The sequence below is a fragment of the Cottoperca gobio genome, chromosome 16 (assembly GCF_900634415.1).
Source record: "Cottoperca gobio chromosome 16, fCotGob3.1, whole genome shotgun sequence".
Taxonomy (NCBI): domain Eukaryota; kingdom Metazoa; phylum Chordata; class Actinopteri; order Perciformes; family Bovichtidae; genus Cottoperca; species Cottoperca gobio.
This window is the reverse complement of record NC_041370.1, coordinates 13,875,575-13,899,659: the sequence shown is the minus strand read 5'-3', so window position 1 is coordinate 13,899,659 and position 24,085 is coordinate 13,875,575. Positions and strand designations below refer to the sequence as shown.

Genomic DNA, 24,085 nt, shown 5'->3' with positions numbered 1-24,085 from the left:
TAAATCTCCCCCTCTCTTTGACACAGATGCCTTATATAGTTCAATATGTCTAAAAGGAAGATACCAGATTAATTACTTCCATGAAATGTAATGCTTGTTGATTATCTGCTGCTGAACGATGCTGTTGGGGTGTTTTAGATTGCAGAATTACTACTGACAATGCAAAAAAAAGTAAAAGACGGTATTATAACATCAATCCAAACACTACACGGTTAAACTGTTGGACAAATGGTACGAGATGTCATCTTTGCTTATGCATGTGCAGAGAGTAACGGATTGCAGAGTTAGGGTTTATTATAGACGACGCTCCTTGGGCTACTTTTGGATTTTTTGAGTCCTTTCCATCATATTTGAATTTTAAGCAACAAGCATCAAGTTACATTATTATTATTTTTTTCACAATTAATTTGATGGCCTATATAAATATACTACCTGTGTCATAAGTGAAAAAGATATTAGGTATTTATTTAGTTTATTTAACTAGAACAAATTGATATTTGTGTGAAATGTATAAAGTAAAACATACAGAGGTCACACCTTAAATGCTGTGGAAGAACAAAAACAATCTGTTCCTCTGCAGATACTTTTTCTCGGAGGGCAAAGAAAGTAAAATCACAATAATTACATAATGGTGGGAAGCATAATGAACAAGAGGGCAGACATTTTTTTTATACCAACAACAAAGGAGGTTTTTTTATTTTATTTAATAGAGGTATTATTTGGATTTAGCCACATGGACTAGTTCTCAGTGAGTGTTCCCATAATTGTGGGTATGGAGAATCAAATTAGATGTAGGGGCTACTGCTAGAAAAATGGAGTAATTTCATCCATCCACTGAGTAATACATTTCTCTTGCCTGGACTGAAAAGGATGGGGTGCTGAGAGCATAATTCATATACTACAGGTATTTATATGAGGTGGATAATAAGAGTACTACAGTAAAGCCATTAAACCTGTGTAGTCATGCATTGTATACAAGGAAAGCAGTGCTAGATATGTGGCTCTTACATTTTTATGCCTCACGTATTTCAAGTATTGCACAGCACATTTTATGGACTGGATGAAAATCATCGCAATTTCATGATCTTTCCAAAACAAATAATGTAAAAATCCTGTAGAATGCAAATGTTCAATGTATAGCGCACAGAAACTTTGTGTAGAAAAGTATGGTTTTCAATCAGTCTGGCCGAGAAAAGCATTTCCCGAAATGTTCAACTATTCCTTTTACAGTTTGGCTCTCTACGGCTTGTGATTTCACATAAATGCAGGGCATCGTTGCCAAAATCAACAGCTTTTAGACTGCACTTTGTATGCACAGCAAGCCCCTGTGAGATCTATACTTATCACACACAAAAAGCCTTTAGAATAGACACTGAAATGTTCCCATATGGTGGATGTGGGATGTTTCTGAAGACTGGGAGGTGACAGGAGAGGTAAAAGTGGGGAGTGCACATCACTTACCCTGCCAACCTCCACCAGCTTAGTGATCATGACGATGCTGAAACAATTTTCCTGCCACACCATCCTCCAAAAATCATACAGAGTCTCCTGCTTGGGTCCTAGTGGGAAGAAGGAAAAAATAAGAGACAAAGAGACAAAAACTGGCAGCATCAAAGCGCGCTCTGCTCAATAAGGGAGTTCTTGCTGTTGTTAAATCTTGTGTTATTGTGACCCAAGTGCCCTTCCTCAGACGGCGGGGTACTGATCTCTCAAGATTGTGCTGTCAATAAAGTTATTGGGAATTCCAGGCAGAAGGGGAAGGGGTGATGGGTGACACACAAAAGCAGTAGCTGATGATGAAAGCCCGGGGGACCATCACTCACTCATTGTCATCTGAGGAGGAGACGTTTAGGAAGCGAGATACAACTTTAAAACGAGGATCACGTAGGAAAGGAATGCTCAGAGAGACAAAAACACTGCTGACGTCTTTTTTTCTTTCTCGCAGGTTTCATCTCTCTGTCTCTCTGACGGGGGGGAAGAGGAGGTGCTGGTGCAAGATAAGCAGATGAGCAGACCTTGGATGACTTTGTGACCAGAGCTCCCTGGAAACTGACACTCCTTGGGGTTTAGAAAGCAGCAGAGGGACATTTTTAACAGTCTCTGACTGTCCGTCAGCAGCGACTTTATATTTGAGCGACGGAGGGTGAACTAAAGGTTCTCTCCCCAACAATGAACACGTGCTCCGTATGTCACAGAGATTGAGGAGCTATAATTAATGTGTTTAATTATTCACCTCTTCTCATGATTGATTCAGGGACATCACTAGCAAAGCCTTCACAGGTTGGTAGTCACACTATCACCTTTGGATTTGCCATAGATATGGTTTTGGCAAGGGACTGTGCTATGAGAAGGCTCATTTGGTTGGATCATCTTCAATTTATTCCATGGCAATGTCCTACATGCACACACACACATAAACACACACTATAGCCTTGCCAGGATACTCACCCTGAGTGGCGATGAAGTGGTTGGATCGATGGTAGCCCTGAAAGAGAGAAGAGGGATGACATGCTGAGTAAGCCATCTGCGCCTCAGGCACAGCTGTATGGGAGGATGCCTCCCTGTCTCACCCTTTCCCTTCCCTTGCTCTCTGCGTTCTGCTCTCCTACTGACCTACTGTAACTGTGAATCCAGTTTACTGTCTAGCACTGTTTGACCTATTGCTGACCCCAGAACATGTCTTTGACCTCACAGTGTCCACAGAGAGTTTGGAGCAGTCGAGGAAACACATGGTAAATACTGAATCTTGACAAACTGCTGATAAAGTGATTCCGACAACGAGTCGGGCGAGCTGACTAAACAATGACTGTATCCCTGTGACAGTTTAATAAAAGAAATGATAAATAAACGTACATTCTTCAATTTCAGGTGTCCAATTTATTTAACTGTCTCTCGCAGAGATAAAACAAATGAATTTTCATTGAAGGTGCAATATATCTGGTTTGATGAATTAAACCAAAATCTACACAATACCCTTGAAAACTTCCTCCTTGAATTCCTTTCACAAGTCACGAGAATATCATACACAGGTTTCACATAAATGCAATGATACCATCACCAACATAAACAGTTTTCATGGCAAAATCAGATAGGTACAGTGAAGTATTCTGAGATCCTTTATATCAAAAGATGTGACGGCCTTTGATATAGATGACAGACATTTTCATACCGTGAGTATGGGGTGAATATGAATGAACATTGAGATGACACCTCTACCGCCTTGAGGGAAATAAACATGACAAAGACCACCTGAGGGACTTTGAAGCATGAGCACTTTAAGGACGAGCAAACTTTTCAAAGTCTTGAAAATAAGCACAGTCTATGTAACCTTTCACGGTAAAGGAGACTGTCTCCCAAGACATCACCTAGACAACCACGTGGACGTTGTGGTTCGCTGTCTGTTGTCATTTTGAGAGGAGCAGCTGGAAGGATAATTGAAACTCCAATTACCTTACATGACTCTGTGGAGATGAGAAAGCAGGTCAGGAATAATGTGAATAAACTCCCGAGCCCACCGGCTCTCATCAAATCAACATGATGTGCCAATCCTTGTTGATAACAGTTTTCATATTTTTGCAGAGGGCATCTTCCGATCATGTCGAGTCTGCAAACGCTGCTGATGTATTAGCTCAACTGAATTTCATCCAGTCATGTAAGAGAGGACATGTTTGAAATGGAGATGGATGACCAGTGCTGTGAGGCCTGCTATCCACAATTCCTCTGGCTTCAGCCAAACACAATCAGCAACGCTACCACTCCTCCACTTAAGACGGTGGCCATAGCAACTAAACTTCCTGAGTCTTGGCCACTTATGAGAACTAACAGCAAGGTCCTCTCTCCGGAGGGTTGTCAAATGTGCACAAACCTGAAACACACTGACCTTTGAGCATTTGTGGATAGAGGATAGTGGAAAGAGAGTAGGGAAGTGGTAAGAGAAGAGAGGGGAAAGAGCGAAAATAGAGCGATGGAAGGCAGAAGAACGAGCAGTGAAGTACTTACTTCCCTGTTAATCCGAATCTACAGGGTCCAAGGTCGAAGTGGGGACGGGGAGTAGAAAAAGAAGACATATAGGCTAGTTAATGAAATAAGCTTTTGGTAAGTAGGAGTTATGGTTACAGACAGGTGAGGAGAGGTGTGTGTGTGTGTGTCATATCATGTGTCATATCATTTCTTGTGTGAATTTATGATTTACGATTCAAATCTATGTTTAGATTTTTTTCCAAATGATAATTACTCTTAGTTTCCTTTACTGTAAATATGCGTAAAGGATTTTCTATTTAAAGACTTAAAGACTATTATGTGCAAAATCGTTGAAGCTCCAAATTAAATATGGATGACTAATCAAGCATCAATCGAAGTTAAAAGGTACATTAATTATTTATTTATGCTTCGTGACTGTGATCAGTTTTGATAGAAAACAGCCGGGCAACATTAATAAACAACCATCACATTGTGAAACTCTTACTGCACTGAAATACTCCACATTCCCGTTTTCCAACTGAACCCCACCCACTTGCAAACTAATATGAAAAGCAAGGGGAAAAAACCTAAATGCAAAAATCTTTGTTCTGTTCTAACTGTAGCAAAACATGTGTTCATGTAGGAGCCCATAGCTGATAGTGAGAAGCTTATTGAGAAAACATTTGTTCAAGGCCTTTGAGTTGAGTGACAAAGTATGATGTTACTATTATTTTTACAATAATACATTAGACCAAACTCAATATCAGTATGACGCTCGCTGTGTGTGTGTGTGTGTGTGTGTGTGTGTGTGTGTGTGTTTGATTGTGTGGCCATGCTACACCTGTCAGTAAGACCCTGTTACTCTTTAGAAGCAGACGTTATGTAAATCAGCAACAGCCATGACGCACTGGACTGCTCTACATTTGAAACAGGCGCAGGAAGCTGTTGAACATATGCAAAGTTCTGCATTTCTTCAAGCAAACACTCACCACAGCCAAGCAAACACTCAGGTAATAAGTGACAGAGAAAAAAGGGGACAGAGAGTGTGCGCTTTCTCACCTCTGTTTTGAAGGCAAATATATTTCAGAGGGATGAAAAACTTTTCCATTTAACCTCTGGCGAAATAATCACAGGCTGTCCAAAATATGCTTCACTGTTGCTAAGTACATACCATGCAGCTTGCCGGGTCAGCTTTGTCAGAGAGTAACATCACTGACTCCGACACTGTAGTGGCTGCTGAGTGGTGTTTTCTCTCTAATGCCTGCACCTCTGTGCCTTAAACGCTAATGGAGACCCTCATGATAACTACAGTGCTAACAGCAGGTCAGGTTTTTAATGCCCTCGCATTGTGATTAACTCTCTAAAAGCATCTCACCACTGGCCATTCTCAACAGAGAAATAAAAGAGAGCGGAAAAAGCCTTGTAGTCTCAAGCATTTGTGATATTATAGCTAGGCCTAAAGAAGAAATCTACCTAAAATCACATTAGCTCGTAATTTTCTCTCACTGGAAAAACTTTATTATATATTTTTTATAAACATTTTGACAGAGACAGGATATTTTAACGTCTTATCAACCTCAAACAACACTGGGAGTGCATCATCTTGACTCAACTTCTCACCGAGTGCCATATTTACTTTAGTCCCAATGAGAGGGGTGCAAAATAAATCTTGTGAGATAAAGAAACCATATCAGATTGCCAGACTCTCTTGACTTGACATGACTCAAATGAATAGCAACACCTGAGGGCTGTGACAGCAAATTCACTGGGGAACCGAAATACAAGTTTCTGTCTACAAGTATATCTGGCAGTAAAATTTATTTTTTCTAAATCTGGGCCGATTTCTTTTGTCACTGTTGCAATCTAAACACGCACTTCTGCTTTCTGAATAAGCACAGCCTCCTCTAGTTTTTTATGAATGGGGACATGTATGAATGAGACTGTGTGAGACACATTAGCAAGAAATACATGTATTTCATATGATCAGTGAGAATGTTACTGTGGCACTGCATGTGTGGCAGACAGTTAAGGTGAACATTGGAAAAGGATCAACTCCTCCCGGCGGCCCATCCGGAGATTGAAAAACATCAATCATGTCTATTTAATTTAGGGGGATTTTGTGGCATCTTTCAGAAAGGTTCATTTCCTCCGCAAGGCATTAAATGCATTCATTTCACTCTGTTTTAATAAAAACGATAGCCGAGTTAGTCTGGGTCAGGGATTCGCTGTAGCAACTGACAACAATGGCAGCTGGCAAAACGTTGCTAGGAAGGGCGATTGATTGGATGAAAGCTTCCAGGTGAAAGTGGGCCAGCAGACTGGTGAGCTTACAGGAATGAGAGAGATGGACTGTGGCTTTGCAGGGTGTCAGAGATAGAGACTCGGCAGACTATTTGTATACCATGTCAAACAGAGGCAGAAAAACAGGATTAGACTTACATCAATGTAGTTAGCGTTAATGTAGTCTGAGTTGGGGTCTCCCAGGAGAGGGTGGAGCTTGACTCTGTGGCGGTCATCTGAGACGCATTAGAATAAAAGAGCAAAACACTGTTGAAAAACAAAGTTTCCACCATAATAATACAAACAGGAGAAAATGGTTTCTGATGACTTACATCCCAACAAGGTGTCATGCCTCCCTTTGGTTTTGTCCTTCTTCTTCGTGCAGTCCCAGCCATCAAAGAAGCTCTACAGAGATAAAGAGACACATGCACATTTCAGGAAAAGGGCTTCTCTATATTAACAATTCAAATATCTTAGATAAACCTTATTCAAAGCTTCAACACATCTTGTCTTTTGTTTTATGTGTGAACATTAGGTTTCATGGCGAGCATGATACAAGCCTATCAGCACATTAAGCATGTCAAGATTAAGAGCCATTGTATCCTACGGAGAGGTTTATTTGTTTATGCATGACGTGTAATTAAAGCATCATATAGTCTTCGTCTGATCCCAAAACAAGTCATGCACCTCCAGTTGCATCTATTCTTGCCAGTCAACATTTTAACCCAGTGGCTTAGCAACCTTATCTAAGCACGACAGGTCTGTCAAACTTTGTATTTTTAAACATGCCGCATTCAGAATCAGAATCAACTATGTTTTCACATACAAGAAATGTACCTTGGTATTTTGGGGTTCACAATAAACATAGTAAGAAAACAGAAAACAAAGTACTGCAAAAGCCAGGAATACAATAAACATATAATAGAAATGTACGTACAAAAAAAGATGTCTAATATATCTGTTTCAAAATGAAAAGAGCCTACAGTGTTTACAATGAAGAGGATCATCAACTGGTAAGGGTGTTGACATTTAGCTTTAGACTAAGTCTTTTAGCACGATGTAGCCACCAAGTACATCATTTGAAGACTGCTTTTATAGGGTTTTCAGTTCACAGGGAGTCAGCTAGAAATATTAAAAAGCCAGCTGGAGGCAGCTCCTGGAGCTTCTCCAACTCCTGGAGCTCCTGTTAGCTTGACTAGCTAGCTAGCCACTAGCTGATCACATCTGCCAACGACGTCATGATTTCATCCAGCAAAATCAGAGGTTGTTGGCTAGAAATGAGAAGCCTCATTGTTTCGGAAATTACAAGAACTTCCACATTGCATTATCATTGTAAATGACATATGTGCCGTGGGAGAACACAAAAACAAAGGCTAGCCTCCTCTTACATGAGGAATAATAATTTTCTTGTAGAGTACTGCTTTGTGATTTACTATATGCAGTATATGAATCACTGTATGGTGAGAAGATTCTAATTAGACTAAAATCCGAGAGACTGTTTGTCACCTGCTTTATGGATGGCTGCTCATCTGTAATATAACACATCATACTCAGCAACATGTCTCCAGAGTCCCTATCATCCACCTGTCTGCGTGGATACACTGGCAAATGCTTACTCTCACACAATCATCATAAACCACATTTGAGCGTCCACTGTGGGCTAAATTAAGTCCTTCAGATCCATGAAAAAACACACACACACACACACACACGCACACACGCACACTTCCATACCAGTTTACCCCCTGTGGTTTTCAGCCACTAGGGGAATTTGGTGAAGCTCTGCCCAAGTATGCATGCTGAGCAGGGGATTACAACGCAGTTCTCCCCACAGAGAGCCAAGAACCATCCAAATCCTGCCTGGGATTACAGCCTCCTCCTCACTTTTTCCTCCTCTTTCCACACAGACACCCTCTCTCAGGGGTCCGTCTCTCTTTTCCTGAATCCCTTGTTCTCTACCTCTCTCCATCACTCCGCTCCCTGCTCCTCCCTCGCTTGCATTTTTGACACTAGACCTCTGAGCTCTCTTTGTTTCTCTGCTCCAACCACTCCTCTGCTCAGACCTCCAGAGAAGAGAGAGGAGCAGAGAGAAGAACAATGCAGGGAGAAAAACAGTGAGAAAAGTGACAGTATACTGAAGGGGAGTACAGGGAAGCAACACAGACCCGTGGAAAATTGATTAGAAACTCTCATTGGTAGGGATCAGTGGAGTGGGTTGGTTAAGAGGATCATATAAAATGAGGAAAATGAGATGAAGGAAATAATTACTGTCAAGTACAGTCCTGACCTTCTGACATTATTACACTTTTAATTTTTCTTTTTTTTTTACATCTGGATGTGCTACATCAACATCCTACTAGATATTTCATCTCACTCAATAACTCTTATATCACCTGTAATGTTTTCACCCACACAATTGTTCAAATGCCAAGGCGGAGATGAGATTCATAATCCCACCACATTCAGTCAAAATCCAATCAGAAATGTCTGACATGTGATACAATTGGGATATTAAATGTCAAAAACTATAATATACAAGCCTGATTCATGCTGCCAAAAAGGTAGCATGAGGTAGCTGTTTTTTGTTTTTAAATAAGCACAGTAATTCAGTAGCCTCTGGTGCAACTGAACTTTGAATCAATGATCATCCTTGCTAACCTCAGCCTCAGGGTATAAAGTGGTATAATGAAAGTGTTGAGCTCTCCAGTACAGCTCTGCTGTTGTTTACTTGTAAGTTTCTGTACTGGGAATATGACAGTAGCTGCCACACATACACGCCCCTTTACAGCTCACTGTAAATTCTTGATCAATGTTTTACACAACATAGGTATTCTTCGGGGAAATAAAATCCTATACTGCCGGGCAGTGTAGTATGATACTCCTCATCATTTTCCTTCATAATGGAGAGACACTCTATCAAAACACATAGTCCATAGCAAAGAGATAAAAACAAAAGAGGTGTGTATTGATTTTTTGAGTGGAGTGTGTTTTGCCCGTGAGGGACAGTTTAATGAGTCCACAACCAGAGTTCCAGAGGGGAAAACCATGAACCAGAGACAAAAGATGTTTTCTCTTTTCATGAGGGCCATGGGCTGTGGGTGACAAGGATGGATTTTTTCCAAGGGTGTGATCTCAACTTTCATCCACAAACGTTCCACAGGGGAGAGGTGTTCAGAGATCTGTGCCCGTCATTATGTGCCCTGGAACATATAGCTAGAGTTAGTGGCCACTGCAACAGCAGGAGAGGGATAAGCAATGCTCTGCAGGAGAAAAATGTCTGTACTTACAGTTCAACTCAGGACTTAAGCCCCGGCCACGGTGCATTGGTGCAAAAAAGAAACTAGCCAAGCAGTGATCTGCTGAGCAAACTCAAGTGATTTACAACAAACAACAGTGGTGGTGCATGCAGATTCTGAACTATTTCTGGTAGGTTCCTGGAGTTCCTGATCAATGGTTTTTCCGTCCTTTGGAATGCAGAACCACTAAGATCAATCACCCACTGAATCAGATGACAGGATATCTGATTGGGACACTACAGATCGGTTTTAAGGATCTGAACATCAGCAGGATCATTATGGAGCATCATCAGACCTCTGCTGTGTGAGGAAGTGAGCATTGTCCTCCGCATCACAATCTGATGGTTACCTTCGCAAATTATAGAGCGCACACCTTGCACCATATATTGCAGAGGTAAATACTAACATTGCTACTGGGAGGAGGTTATTTGTAGGTGACAGGGCATGGAAGCCAAGAACTCTATTTTCTCACATTTCATCTTTCTTCCCTTCCCACTCAACCCCTCCAGACTCCCCCTTTCCTACCCCTCAATCTTTCAGCAATGGACAAGGGACTCACCAACTCGAGCACCACCAGAGATGTTTAACCTCATCAGGCCTGCCGCCATGACAGAGGTCTTCTTTTGGCCCAAATGAGGATGATTTATTCATACGCACAGCGACAGTGTGATCCAGATGCTTTTTTTAACCCTCGCTAATTAATTTCAGATGGTTGTGAGGAGGGCGCATGGAGGATGTCAGAGGAGGATTGATGGCCTCGCACAGCGCTCTTGCAAGAGCCATTCCAGCTAACATGGACTCTCATAGCTAGAAGTTATACACAACATGTAGTCATTTCACAAGAACCTTCTTACTACTGATGAACAGCCAATAAAGATACCCAAACTACTCACTTGTTAACACTTTATCTTATATGGTTGAGCCACTGTGAAGCCTAAGAAATTGGAAGACGCTGACCCCCAACCCCATGCTTGTGTCTTGACATGTGTCCTGTAGTATCACAAAGTGTATCCATGCCAGAATCTACTTCGCACCTTGAAGAAACTCAACTCACAGCTCTGAGTTTGAGTGCATAGGCTTGCAGCACTCTTCACTGTGTGGGCTATCACCAGCATTGTGTGAACTATGCTCTTTTGTATTCTTTTTGTGTGTCAGTGATCCACATTTGTGTGATCATGAGGACGGAATCTGCACTGTTTCTTTTATGTTGGGCTTGACATCAATTGTTCCACCATGGTCACTTCTCACTAGTAAATAGTGTTAATAATAAATTGTATTTCGTATACTTCCTCTACAGAGTATACAAGCACTAACACTCCCAGAATCTTCTATACCTAAACCTATAAGGTTTAGAAGTTTCTCAAAGTAGTCCTTCTGCCTGCTACTGTAACAATGTTGACAATTAGGGTCAACCACTCCTGCTAAGGGAAGCCTGGGTACCGACCCGGTTCCTCCCTAAGGCACCAACTCGTGTTGCAAAATCTCTGTTAGCGATTACCCCTGACTTCCTCGACTGCAGAACAATGCTTTCACTTATTTAAGTACTACAGTACACCAGCCTTTTTTAACTTGCCAGTTTTCTCTGCTGTGTTAGGAGTGCGCAGGTTAACCAGGCATGGAAGTACATCAGTGTAGCCACTGAACCGGACCTTATGGTGATGAGGTCTTTGCTACAACCTTCCCTCTGGCAACAGGCTCCGCATGCACAGGAAATGAAGGAAGAATGAGATGATGGATACAAGAGGATAAAGCAAGTTTGTATTCCACACGGTGGCTGGCCTCAGTAGGGCAAGGAGTTCAACAAACTTGGGGGACCTTTTCTGCTCTTACACACTAAAATGAAAGCTCTTGGCAACTTGTAGAGAAGATCCTGGGTTACAGTTTAACACCTATACTAGCATACTAGATTGGGAGGAGACCTCAGCATAGAGAGATGTTTGAGAGATGATACCTTCCAGCTGCCATGGAAGCACCGACAAAGAAGAAGCTTTCTGATGTGACCTTACTCCAGGTAAACTGGTTGTATTGAAGATTAGATACATTAGATAAGTAAATAAGTAGCATTGAAGTGCCTATCATTCATATACAATAACTTGAATTCTCAATGAAGACCTTGTGCATCATAGAGAAAAGCAGGCAGAGCGGCTTCGTGTGTAAATCTCTTTGGTGCTCTACTTCTCTAAGGTGCTTCTTCACAAACAGTTTCAGCATGACACTTGTGTTCAAATAGATACTACACAGAGACAAAACTCTTCAAAGGAAGTGGGAGAAAGCATGCAGCAAACATTCTTCTTCCCGAGGGAACTCAGCATAACGTCACCGAACAAACTCCATACAGAAAGAAAAACTATTTTCAGTAACATTTTCTATGACGCCCATGTCTATAATGCATAATAAACATACTTATAATGCATTATAATATGCTTATAGCACCATATAGTTATTGTTATAAGCACTCATAAATATTCATAATGCTTTATAACAGTATTTGGTTATTACTGAAAAAGGTTGAGTATCATAATACTTTGTAATTGCTGGTCACAAGAATTATAGTGTATTATAATTCTCATTGTTTTAATACATTATAATATTTATATAATGCATTATAATATTATTATAAGTTACTCTAAGTTTTTATTGTTTGTTTTAGGTAGAGTAAAATTGTATTTTGCAATGTTTTGTGCGTTGTTCTTGCATATATCTCATGACACTGTTTCCACTTTTCTTAAAGCAAACAGGGACCACTTAGAGTAATTTATAATCAAATTACAATGCATTATAAACACAATTATAATGCATTATGAAAAGATAATAATATATTACAATGCTGTATTAGAATACATTATGATCAACTAAATGTCAGTGAGTGCTATAAGCAGATAATAACGCATTATAAGTATGATTATAATACGTCATAGAAATGTTTATCCGATTTGTCAATAAGTTACATAAACATACCGAGAGACCACTTTGCTCATTTTCAGCATGAAAAGTAAAGTAAAGGTTAAAAAGCCTCCAACTGTAACATTGGATTATGTATATCACTGCAGTTTGAGTGTTCTTGCCTCCAGTTATCTCACTCGCTGTATGTTCGGCATGAATGGACCAATTTTTCTCCAGCTGTTGAATTTATAGTGAAGGTTGGTTATTTACGAATACAATCACTGTGTTCTTTAAACACTAGGGAACCAGCAGCAATCATTTGAATTGCTATTCATTTCATGTTGTCAGAGTGTATGAGTAATAAGCTGTGTGCTGTGCAGTCCTGTAAAGACAGGAGTGTAATAGCGCCCTCTCACCTCATACTCCTGTTTAAAGCCGTAGCCCTCGGCAGTCTTCATCTGGTTGATGTGCTGAAGAAGGTCGGCCACTCGGACAGCAGGGTGGAGCTGCCCTGTGTGGTAGGGGGAGCCTTTGCGTCCACACTGGTGCCTCGGGGAGCCTCCCAGCAGGCTGCTGGCCTCGTTCACTGAACTACGAGCATCGCCTGCAGCAGACACGGACACATTTGCAATTTCAGCACAACTCCAGCTCAACAACTCATGTACCAGATAGGTTACGCTGTAAAACATTAAACAAGTTTGGGATTACACACACTGGTGGCATTATTTATGCTGATACTGACACACACGGTACAATATATGTTACAGGTGTGTCACTTTGATATGGTCTGTCTGGGCAAAGATGTCTTTATAATAGATCTTACACAGACGTGACAGCAGCTGTGTCTCTGATGACATGTGACGCAAGATCTGCACTTACTGTAGAGTAAACACATCTGTTGTTCCCTCTCTGTGAGACTGACGATATTAGAAAGAAGATCAAGATGAAAAGTACTGACAAGCATTGCAAATCGTTTATTCTGACTCAAATATGTTACTTCACTTCTCACCCTTTTTTTTTTTTTGCAATCTTGTGAGATTCTTTTTGTGTCGCAGCTGCAGGCAGTGAATAGTTGAGGAGGAGTCTTACTACAGAACAGTTTTCACACAGGACGATAACAATCTTCCAGAATGATTCAGACATTTATGGAGTGAATGAGTGACGGTCAACAAGATTACAAAGTGAGGGATGATGTGTGTCAAGTTTGAAATTGCATTGTGTGGTTGTGGTAAACTGGTAGGTTAGTGTACACTGAGTGCCTTTTGTCTTACTGCGTGTGCCGCAGGTGTGCGCATCCATGAAGGAAAGGGCCATTCTCTCATCTTCTTGTAGGGTGCTCTGGTCTGTGAAACTGCGCTCCATGGAGCCCATATGGCTCTTCTCCTGCCGGTAGGTAATGGGTGTCTTATTCATGTTCACTGGTTTCCTTTTCATGGATAAAGAAGAAAAAGAAGGGTGGATTGCAATTCAGAAGAGATTATATTAGACAGATAGAGACAGAGAAAGGGAGATAAAAAAGGAAATGTTATGTTTAGTAAGGAATAACATGGAGGTAAAGATTGGGATTGAGAAAAAAGAGGGGAAATTGTGAGAAAAGAAGACCAACCGCTTCATTGTTTTCCCTCTACGGCTTATGATCGACAGCCACAGCATAAGCATATGTATATGATGGATTACAAAACGATGGGAGAGAAAAGAGGTGAAGTCACTTACGTATAGTAAGAGTAGTAGTTCCTTCTGTCAAGAGTGCAGGAGAAGGAGAAGAAAACAAATCAAGAGAAAGAAGAGATGTAAGATGAAAGCAATGTCAGCTGAGGGCAGAATGCATTGATTACAGTGAAAATGAGATCCATCCTCTCGTGAACACGGCGGCTGTGCAGGCGGCCGTATGACACATGCGATCGTACCAAGCAGGTGGTGACAGACTAAACCCCAGCAAGGCAGAAAAATGTTTTTCCTTCTATAGAATACGTCTCAGTGTTACACTTCAAGGACTAAACCACAAGGCTTCCTGTCACAGAAAATTTAGCAATCAATTCTCTAAGAGCGAACTTCATGGTGGCTTAGCAGAGGAACCCAGGCTAATGTGCAGAGTAGTCGTGACTTTCATAATCAACATTATTCAATATTATCCCGGACGCTGTGTCAGCCATTTAATAATGATTGCTGGAGCCTTGAGTAACTTCCCATTTGGATATGCAGGTTCTTCAAATTTCCTTATTTTAGTAAGTCAGGTTAAGCCTTATTTGAAACTTAGGCTTCCTTACAGCGGCTGCTATATAAATGCAGAGCCTGAGGTGTAGATGATCTACTGTAAACCTGTGGGATCATTGGCTAATAATCTCTAAAAGCACACCTTTTCCCTCCCAATTACCATCTCATTTAAGGGTCAGGCCTCCACTTGGTGTGCGTAATTAAGTGGCTAATTGAATTGCATCCGCCTTTAATTAGATACTTCACACTCAGATAGGCTTTGCGAATGAGAGCTGTTTGGTCCCCCCGGCACACCACGAGGGAATGAAAACAATGCAGCTGTGGCTTTTGGTTTCAGAATCTTCCCTAAACAAGCATGACCTTTTCAAAAGTTCAGCAAGTATAAAAACTGATTGCTGAACTGGTCCAAAACAAAAACATAAAAAGGTGAAACAATGTGCGGGATGTGGTGTGGTCGTGCATAATGAGGCTTGTTGTGCACTCAACGGTTATCGGCAGATGTTTACCCTTTCTTAATGATGATGATGACGGCACCCAGCAGAAGGATGAGGACCACCAGACCTCCAGCACACACCCCGAGAATCAGACCCATCTCCTCCGAGTGCTGGGACACCTCCAGAGCCTTGCGGTGATCCTTGCAGGCCGCTGTCAAAGCAGAAACACACATGCAGATTCACAGGAAAGTCTAAAGCAAAGAGAGTGAAACGTTTGAAGAACTGATCCTTCATGCACACAGAACTCACAAATGTAGACTTTTCACTTGACACTACAGACGTGCACAATGCTTATCTCGAACTACTGTGAGGAGATCCTGGTAAAGATGTAAGACACACGCGAATAAAAGAAGAAGACGCCTTCAGGCAGACAGCGATTGTCCATGTTGTCCAACGCAACGAGAGGATGTTCAAGATTTATACTGATGTTTACAGAAAAGGAACGGAGATGGGAGAATAAAGAGATTGCTACAAATGGGTGTAGAAGAAGAAGCTATATTCACGGGAGTTGCAAATATGTCAGCGTAAGACAGGAAACTCATTTGCTAAGATTCATAAGTCACAGTACAAAAGAGGCTTGCAGCACATTGTATTCTTCAATCTGTTGTGAAGTTGTACAATGACATTCAAGAATAACCTGACACCTTGTGATATGTACGTTTCTACGCTATGATACATGCACTAAACCTTTCATCCGCATTTCTATTCAATACTGAATATAAATATATATATGTGTGTAGTGTATATTTTTCTCAGTCACAACTCATCTACACAGCCCTACAGTATAATCTCAAGGTGCCCCCGTGTCTGTGAGCTACTGGAAAGGTCGTTATCATAATAGCGGGTTATTCATTTCTCTGGCATAAAGCTTCATACTTATGTAAATGGTGCTGAGCAGTGGGCCTTTCTTTGTCTTGTTCTACGGGCCCACTGATCTAGTTTTTCTTGTGTGTGTCAGCCTGTCCTCCAGGCCTTGACAGCCTCAAAACTAGCCCTTCTCAGCCTATTGGAACAGCACAACCTATCTGGAGAGCGGTAGAAGAAGTCAGAGCAGGCCTGGGGATAGAGCTCTATCTTGCAGCCTGCTGGGGGAGAATTAGATCTGGGGCAAGGAAAATTAAAACGGAGCCATGTTTGAGCCCGACTATCTTCAACCGAGGGCACTTTACGGCGGTGCTATAGAACCCTCATACCAAAGATGAAAGTAGCGCAATATAATTTCATTATTTGGCAGGATTTATAAATCAGTGATGGGTGTTTGGCATATCTGAATGGAGAAAATAAGATATTAGAGAGGATCTGTTCCTTCTAAATACACGCAGGAAGTTGCTTTTTGAATTGCTTCTTCCACCATGTATATATCGTTCCAAAAATGTGACATTTCTGTGTGCTGCTCATTGTACAGACACCACATCTGACAGGTATACTTTAATTTGCAGTAGCGGTAGGAGGCGGTTTCAGACTGAATCAAAGATGTTTGTGTAGTTTCTATTCACGCCCGGGGACACGCTATCATCCAAAGATGCCTTTATGCCTAGAGGCTACTGTAACTGAAGATAACATAGAGTCCGTCTCAAGGTGCTCCCTTCAAAAAACAGCCACAGACTCTGTTTATTTTTGTGCTGTGACTTCATTTAAAATGGCACGCACACGAGAAATACAGGCGAGCGTAATATTGGCAAGAAATGTAGATGAGGAGGTGAAAAATCAATTTCAGTTTTTTTGACATTTTGGACAGATAAGGCGGTTTTGCCACATTTAGCCTCGAAATTTCTATTAAGCCAAACACGAGCATGAAATAGATTTCCACATGAATCCCTGCACCTGCCAGCTGCCCAATGGTGGAAATTGGCACTTAGAGGAGAAATGGAAGTCTATTGTTGTGTTGAGCCTGCCACAGGATCCTTAATTAAACTGTCACCTGGAAGTTGAAATGTAATCTCCAGCTTTGTTATCCAAGCCAGAATCATTTGCCTCCACTTTGCTTGTGATGGGCTGCTTGATAATAACGGCTTAGGACCCGATGATGCAGAGGCTATGTAAATGGTAGAGGGATCACGAAGATCACAGCAACAAAAAACCTCTGACCTGTCGCACCTTGAAATTGGAAATCTACCCGAGAATTTTTTCCCCTGATTCCCGATTACATCATCACGTATGTGGATGACGTAACGCTGGCAATCTTTGAGATCATTACTTTCCATTGTGCTCGTTTTTTCTCTCCCTTCCCTTCTGTTCTCCCTATTTTCATTTTATTGTTAACATCTTGCTTGTTTATCATTTTTAACTGTTAGAGCTCCATCGTGCATTTCCTTCCTTCTTTCTTTGCTTAGTGTCAAAGAAAAGAGGCGAGCGCACTGTAAATCACTTTGTTGTGTCAGAGCATAATTAATCAATGCTCAACCGGGTGTCTGTGTGGGGCAGATGGAGTGAGATGCGGAGCAGAAATGGCTGGCCTTGCCTTTTGGCGATATGCTTGAGGAGAGCCTCATCTCTTTCCTTTTTCATAAAAAAGGCCTTCACCAAAAAAAAAAAACACCGACCAAGACAATTTACTTGCAAGGCTCTACTTGCTGTTGCGGTGCTATGATAACTATAAATACATGACTTTTATTTACCATGATCTGACAGTGTACTACAGCCAGAAAGGCTCTCCTGCCAATAGGACTTAGAGTCAATTTCCTTGCCCTGTTCATGTCCCTGTGAATCCAAAAGCTGGAGGTACAGAAGGTGAGGGGGGGCAGGGCTTTCTCATACTGACAGGCCAAAGTAGCTTCATCTGGAAGTTTTGATCTGGAGGACCCTTCTGGACCTTGTTGAGGTCAAAGCCCTCAGATGTAGCAGTCTAGTGGGCTACTGATGAGAACAAAGAGACTGCCTTTGATATAGTGTGTCCCAGCATCTGCCCCAAACAAACAGGATGAAAGCCTGACCCTTAATCCCTCCCTGCTTGTTGCCCTTTTCTCAGAAGCCCGCTGCTAAACAACAAGGACCAGTCAGAGAACATTTCTCCAGATCCCCACCTTTGTACTTGAGAGAGAGGTGAACAACAGCACGGTGTAGACTAAACTAAACAATACTGTGAAAATGACATTCGTAATTTCTTTTGGTGGAACAATGAGAGAGCAGACGACATCGCAAAGCACTCAGAAAAGATGCAGGAAAATTCATTCAAGGACACAGTGTTTGTGGGAGGAGAAATATTCATGTTGAATTACCTTTGCGAGCGATGCGGATGCAGTTTATTCTGGATTCCTGAAAGAGAAAGAAAACACAGACATTACAGGGGAGGGTGTTGCTTTTCATTTAGCATAAAAGAGATGAGATAGCTGAAAGCTGAGACACACACATAAATCACGTTGAAAATATGGCCACAGCAGATAAGGAACACACTCCGAGTGAACATTAAAACATGATGGTACACAGTAAACAGGTGAGGACCACATCTGGAATCACAGTGCTGTCAACCCTCTCTGCTGTTTCTACTCTCCGATTAAATACTCAAATGACTAAACTTTGAGTGGATTGCAGTACTCTTCGCGTCAAAAGATGTTGAGAGTTAAAAGTCCTATTGACAACGTGAGATTACAAAATGTTTCAACTCTGAGAGCTGTGGTGAAGTGTTTGAGAAAGAGTTTAAAGATTCTTGCTGAAGGAGAGAGTATGAGAGTTGAAAGGGAGAGAGCATAATTAAAAGGGAGGGATTCAGACCAGTGCACCACTATGAAAAGGAATTAATTTTATTCAAATTTCAACTGATGACATCTCAGTATTATGAAAAGGACCTTTGTCAAACAGCACTAATGAGATCCAACATTGTAATCCAATTCCATCCAGCCACCTCTTGGAGGAGATGCATTATCAAATTAAGATTTACAGATGCTAATTCAGTCATTATGGGACAATTATGCAAATGTTCCCCATTCGGAAATGAGCAAAAAGCACTTTCCTCAAAATCCAGTTAAATAGTTTCTTTTTAAATTTTATTATTTTTATTGAAAATCCATTTCAAGCTGAGAGACACTTAAACAGGTTCTTAACATGATGGTTTGATCTGAAAATGCAGACATGACACAATGACAGATTCAGTGGACGTCCACTATTAGAAAATACTTATTTTGTCCTCTTTCATTTGTATTCCTGTTATGTGAGATTAAAAAGACAAGAGTCATGTATACCTACATATGGCAATCATCAAAATCATGGTAGTTTGCCCTTTTATTGAATAACTATTCCTTTTGATTTTTTTTTAAGCTTCTCTTAGAGTCCCAATTTATCTTTAGCCTATTTATTATCAGTAACAAAGTACATTTACTCAAGTACTGTGTTTAAGTACAATTTTAAGGTTTGTACTTTCTATGTTCTGCTACTTTCTGCTTCTATATTTCAGAGGAGAAATGTTGTACTTTTTACTGCACTACCTTAATTTGATGGCTTGAGTTCATTTGTAAATTCAGATGTATAATACAAAATATAATCAACGAATAAATGATGATGTACTTTTATAGATTAAAACTTTATTGATCTACAGGGGGCAAACTATCCAGCAGTACATTAAGTGTTGTGTTGTATGGGTTTTCTTTTTGAGTTCTGTGTTTTAATGTACAGAATTATTGTTGAGATTGTGTTTTGTACGGTCTCTTGTGTATTTGTTGTAGAGTTTTATGTATTTTAAAAGGCCCATCTAGGGACGGTCAATGCAAATTAGCTTGGGCTATAAATGCTGTGGTGTCTGGGATTGATGTATGCTACAGACCTATCCTCATACAAATGAACATTAAAAATGTATATTTTAGCTCCACCTTTGACAACTGGTGTACACATGAACGCATGAATAATTATAATCCAATAATGTAATATATAATATTATTCTGAAATGGGCCATTCTGCATGATGAGTCATTTTACTTTTGGTACTTTAAGTATATATTGATGGTAATACTTTTGTTGAAGTCAAATTTTCAATGTAGGACTTTTACTAGTAACTGAATAATTCTGCACTGTGGTATTACCACTTGGTACTTCTACCACGACTGGTTATATATTTATCAGATTCATTTGTCAGGGACAATGCAAACAACATTGTAACAGGTTACAATGACGTGACACAGATGTTTCTAGCTCAGGCTAATTTAGACTTCAACTAAAACATTGAGACGGTTTTGCAAATATGTGAATACTCAGTACATTCTGAAAAAGCAGTTTGTGTTTGTAATTACTGCCTTTCTTCACAGCTCCATGGTCAAATATTTAAGCTTACTTAGCAATGATTCATACTCTGTTAAGGCTTCAGTATCACTAATGATACAGAATATGGATATAAATATAATAAATTCAAATATTTTTTCCTGAATCCTGCTGTGTCTGGTTTGTTATAAAGGGACTAATTGTGAATTCCCCAGTAAAAACTCTACTACTAAACACTACATGTCATAATCATAAAGTAATGAGGATCTGCTTAGTAGATATTCAGTGAGATGTACCACTTTATTTGAGGTGGCAAAAAAAAAGTCTGGGTGCTAACATGCCCACTATGGCAATGCTGACATGCTAAAAATGATCATATAAACATTGTATGATTGGCACTAAACACTAAGTACAGCTGAGGCTGATGGAAAGCTATTGGACAAATGATCATGTGACCTGATGATGGTGCAAAGTTAAGGGATCAGCAGATCAACCTAAAATAAAAGGTGCTAAAAACTGAATTCTCTAATCCTTGTTGAATATGTTTCGTTCATTATCGTATTTATAATTTACCAGCCTTTTCTGTATTCTGATATTTTGGCAGATATTTGTTTAAAGTGGGTGAAAAAAAGCCGTACTTCAAGTCAAGAAGTAGCGTAGCTATTTGTATGACTTAATTTGTTTTGGTGCTCTGCAGTATAACATAATATATCTCAATTGCTACTGATTATCTGTTCATTTTAATTAATAATCATTAATCAAATTGCTTATAAGAGCATTTCGACTGAATGTGTCTGTAGAAATGCTGACTGGTAACTTGGAGCTTTTGAGGAGACTGACTCAATTATAGGAAACATTTTCCATCAAGGAAAGCTGATTCATCTGAACCTGCCTTCCCGTATGGAGACGGAATTTGAAACCCTACATTCAATCATTACAAGCTCTGGCACATTAAGACGGAGCACATTAACATTGGATGATAAAATAAAAATAAATAGGCATTTGTGATGGATAGACGCACATTTGTGTACATGCACGTCTGAATCCCTGTGTGCCGGCTCATCTAAAAGAGTTAATAGGCCAGGTTAAGATTGTGGGACACACATCACACGTCTGGCCGTGCTGTGCCAAGTTACGCCAGAGGGGCTGGTGGTTTCTGGCAGCTCTAAATACGAAACACAACTGCCAACATGGTACATGGTACATGGTACACACACTTTTACAGTGTATGTGTGTGCTTGTGAAGTTCGTAGATGTAAGTGTAGAGGTCATAAATGACTATGCTGTGGCCTGAAAATCCTCTAACCACAAGTAGCTCTTTAGATGAATCAATCAAAGCAATTAGAAAGGCTTGACAGTCATTCTCCAGATAATTAGCATGGTTAAATGCCAAATATTATGGGTCCCGTATACTTTTCAAACTATTACATTGCTGCCACTTTGTCGAGGATTAGGTCCCCACAAACATATTCCAGACAGACCACACGGACTTTGATTTAATGCACTACACAATTAAATGATAAAATAAGTAGGCTGACAATTTATATTTTTAATAAGCTGTTCAGGGTGCAAATACCTTGGCAAAAATGATAACTTTATCACCACTTCCATATGCAGAAACCCTTATCTGCAATTGTCTTATCCAAGTGAATGTGTGACTGCTTTCGATGGCAGCTACCCTTTCAGTTCAAGAGCAGGAACTGTTTTTTTCCCTTCTTCCACAATGAGTGGGCATAAGGTAATTATGTTTTCCTTTTCTGTATACAATCCAAAAAACTACTACAACAATAACCCGCAGTACATGAATATGCTGAAAGCATTTATGCGTCCCTACAAAATCTCATTTAGAATGCTAAAATCCTCTTTTTGGCCTACATTTTTGTGACAGAGTGAGCGCAGTGTTCAAATGTAAAAGGACTGAAATGCATAATTGCACACGGAGGATAGGTAAAAACACAAAGGAAGATACAAAAAAGCACAAACACATTATGCAATTGTGACATTCCAGTCCATACAGGCTGCGCAAGCCAAACCTTAACATCTGCTGTGTTTCTTTTTATGTTATAGACCGTCTCATTAACACTTGTTTATGAGATGTAGTATTAATAACGTCATTAACAGGCAACATAACGCATCAGTGTCATAATATGTTATATGTTGTTCTGTTAGCTTAATTGCTGCTATGCTGTGCTCTATGTTGCTTTTTGTAATTAAAACGTGTTATGTGTCAGTTCATGTTGCTATAGCAAACTAAAGTGAGCTAAATCACAAGCTTTTAAACTGACATCCCGGATTAAAAAAAAAGAAGAAACAAAGATCTGAAACACTGACTCTAGAATAAAAGCAGAGTCTGTAATTATGTGTTTGGAAGAGTACATTTAGTCGTTTTTATGAATAAAATCATCTTGTGCAGCCATGGAAATTAGGTTGTCTGTTGTTCCTTCAAGAGGAATTGTTGCAGCACTGCAGCACCAACACAGGACTGATGGCCAGATTTCGACAGTGACTGCAACTGTATTTCCAGGCGTAGGCTGGAGTGTTTGAAAGACTGGGGACAGTGTTGGCTGTGTGATTCGGCACTGTGTCTCCATTCATTGTGGGTCATGGTTGCTGGCCCCCTGCCAGGCAAAACAAAACCTAATCCCATCCGCCGGTAAAGCCAGGCCTCCCCTATCTAATCCCATGCTTAGTATCCTAGTTGTGTGAAGTGCTCACACTGCACTACATCCGTGTATTTCTCCACTGGGTTGGAAAAAGATCCTACTGGTGTTCACGGGATTTTAACCACTGACAGGATGCGGAGCGTCAAACAGACCAGTAACCCCGCTTGCATGTATTTATTCTCAGATGATGATCCCACAAGGCTGCGTTACCTACGGCAACAGTTCTCAGCTCCAATGCCACAGTCTGTCGATATTAAAGAGCTAGCTTTCTACCTCTGATCAGCTGCACCTGTGCCCAATTATCTTTAAGTAATTGCCTCACCTAGGTAGCAGCTCTTCCTGTAATGGAATTTGGGAAGGTAATGTGGCGTCCTCTGGGTATGACTGCAGCCTGGAGGGCTTTGTGTGCTCAAGAGCGGTGAAATCGATGTAAAAGAACGCACTGCTCTCAACTAACGTGGTCTACAACCAGGATTCACAAGGTTTTTGTTATGCGGACACAAATGCTAAAATGTAAAAGCTTTAAGCCTGGTTTACCTTGGTCTACATTCACTGGCTGTTTTCAAAAATACTCAACTGATTGGTGCTTAAACAAAGAGGAGGAGGAGATAAAGACATTAATAAAAGAGCCATTGAAGGAAGATCATGCTCTAACGGAAAGGAAAAGGACAGAATTGGAAAAGCATATAAAAATTAAAGCCGGATGAAGTGAAGTGAAGTACGTTGTTGATTCCAGCTTTACTGTAAGTAATGCATGCACGTAATTGCCAGTTTCAGACATGCTTTGTTTGCAGAGAATCAAAGCGGTTGGATATAAACCTACATAATATCTAACAAGTTACACTGCCAGCTCAATATGTTTTCATCCAACTACCCCATTCACAGCACAAATGCTCTTTCAAGGGTTGTGAGCCCAGACAATGCCAACTGTCCCACAGTCAACCAAAGCATTAGTAAATACAGATACTCATTAACAAGACTCATCATTATTCTCAACACTAATGGTTACAGCTAGCTGATGAAGTGCTGCCAGATCTGCTGCACCACTGGTGGCACTTACAGGGATAGTTTGGATTTTTTGAAGTGGGGTTGTATGAGGTGCTCTGTAG

General features: G+C 40.5%; 1 protein-coding gene across 7 annotated transcripts in view; it reads right to left on the bottom strand.

The window, feature by feature from the left end:
• The window catches only part of ptprub (protein tyrosine phosphatase receptor type Ub), a 147,002-nt gene that overhangs the window by 15,884 nt on the left and 107,033 nt on the right, over positions 1 to 24,085 (bottom strand). For 2 of the 7 annotated variants that reach the window (XM_029451266.1, XM_029451267.1), the window contains exons 13-22: positions 18,346 to 18,382; positions 15,140 to 15,278; positions 14,133 to 14,156; positions 13,691 to 13,845; positions 12,836 to 13,023; positions 6,573 to 6,645; positions 6,400 to 6,476; positions 4,000 to 4,017; positions 2,449 to 2,485; positions 1,462 to 1,559 (exon numbers count right to left, since the gene is read on the bottom strand). In XM_029451266.1, the coding sequence (XP_029307126.1) occupies positions 1,462 to 1,559; positions 2,449 to 2,485; positions 4,000 to 4,017; positions 6,400 to 6,476; positions 6,573 to 6,645; positions 12,836 to 13,023; positions 13,691 to 13,845; positions 14,133 to 14,156; positions 15,140 to 15,278; positions 18,346 to 18,382 (846 nt within the window). The remainder of the gene's footprint in view (positions 1 to 1,461; positions 1,560 to 2,448; positions 2,486 to 3,999; positions 4,018 to 6,399; positions 6,477 to 6,572; positions 6,646 to 12,835; positions 13,024 to 13,690; positions 13,846 to 14,132; positions 14,157 to 15,139; positions 15,279 to 18,345; positions 18,383 to 24,085) is intronic. The other 5 variants (XM_029451268.1, XM_029451269.1, XM_029451271.1 and 2 more) reach the window with 3 other exon arrangements.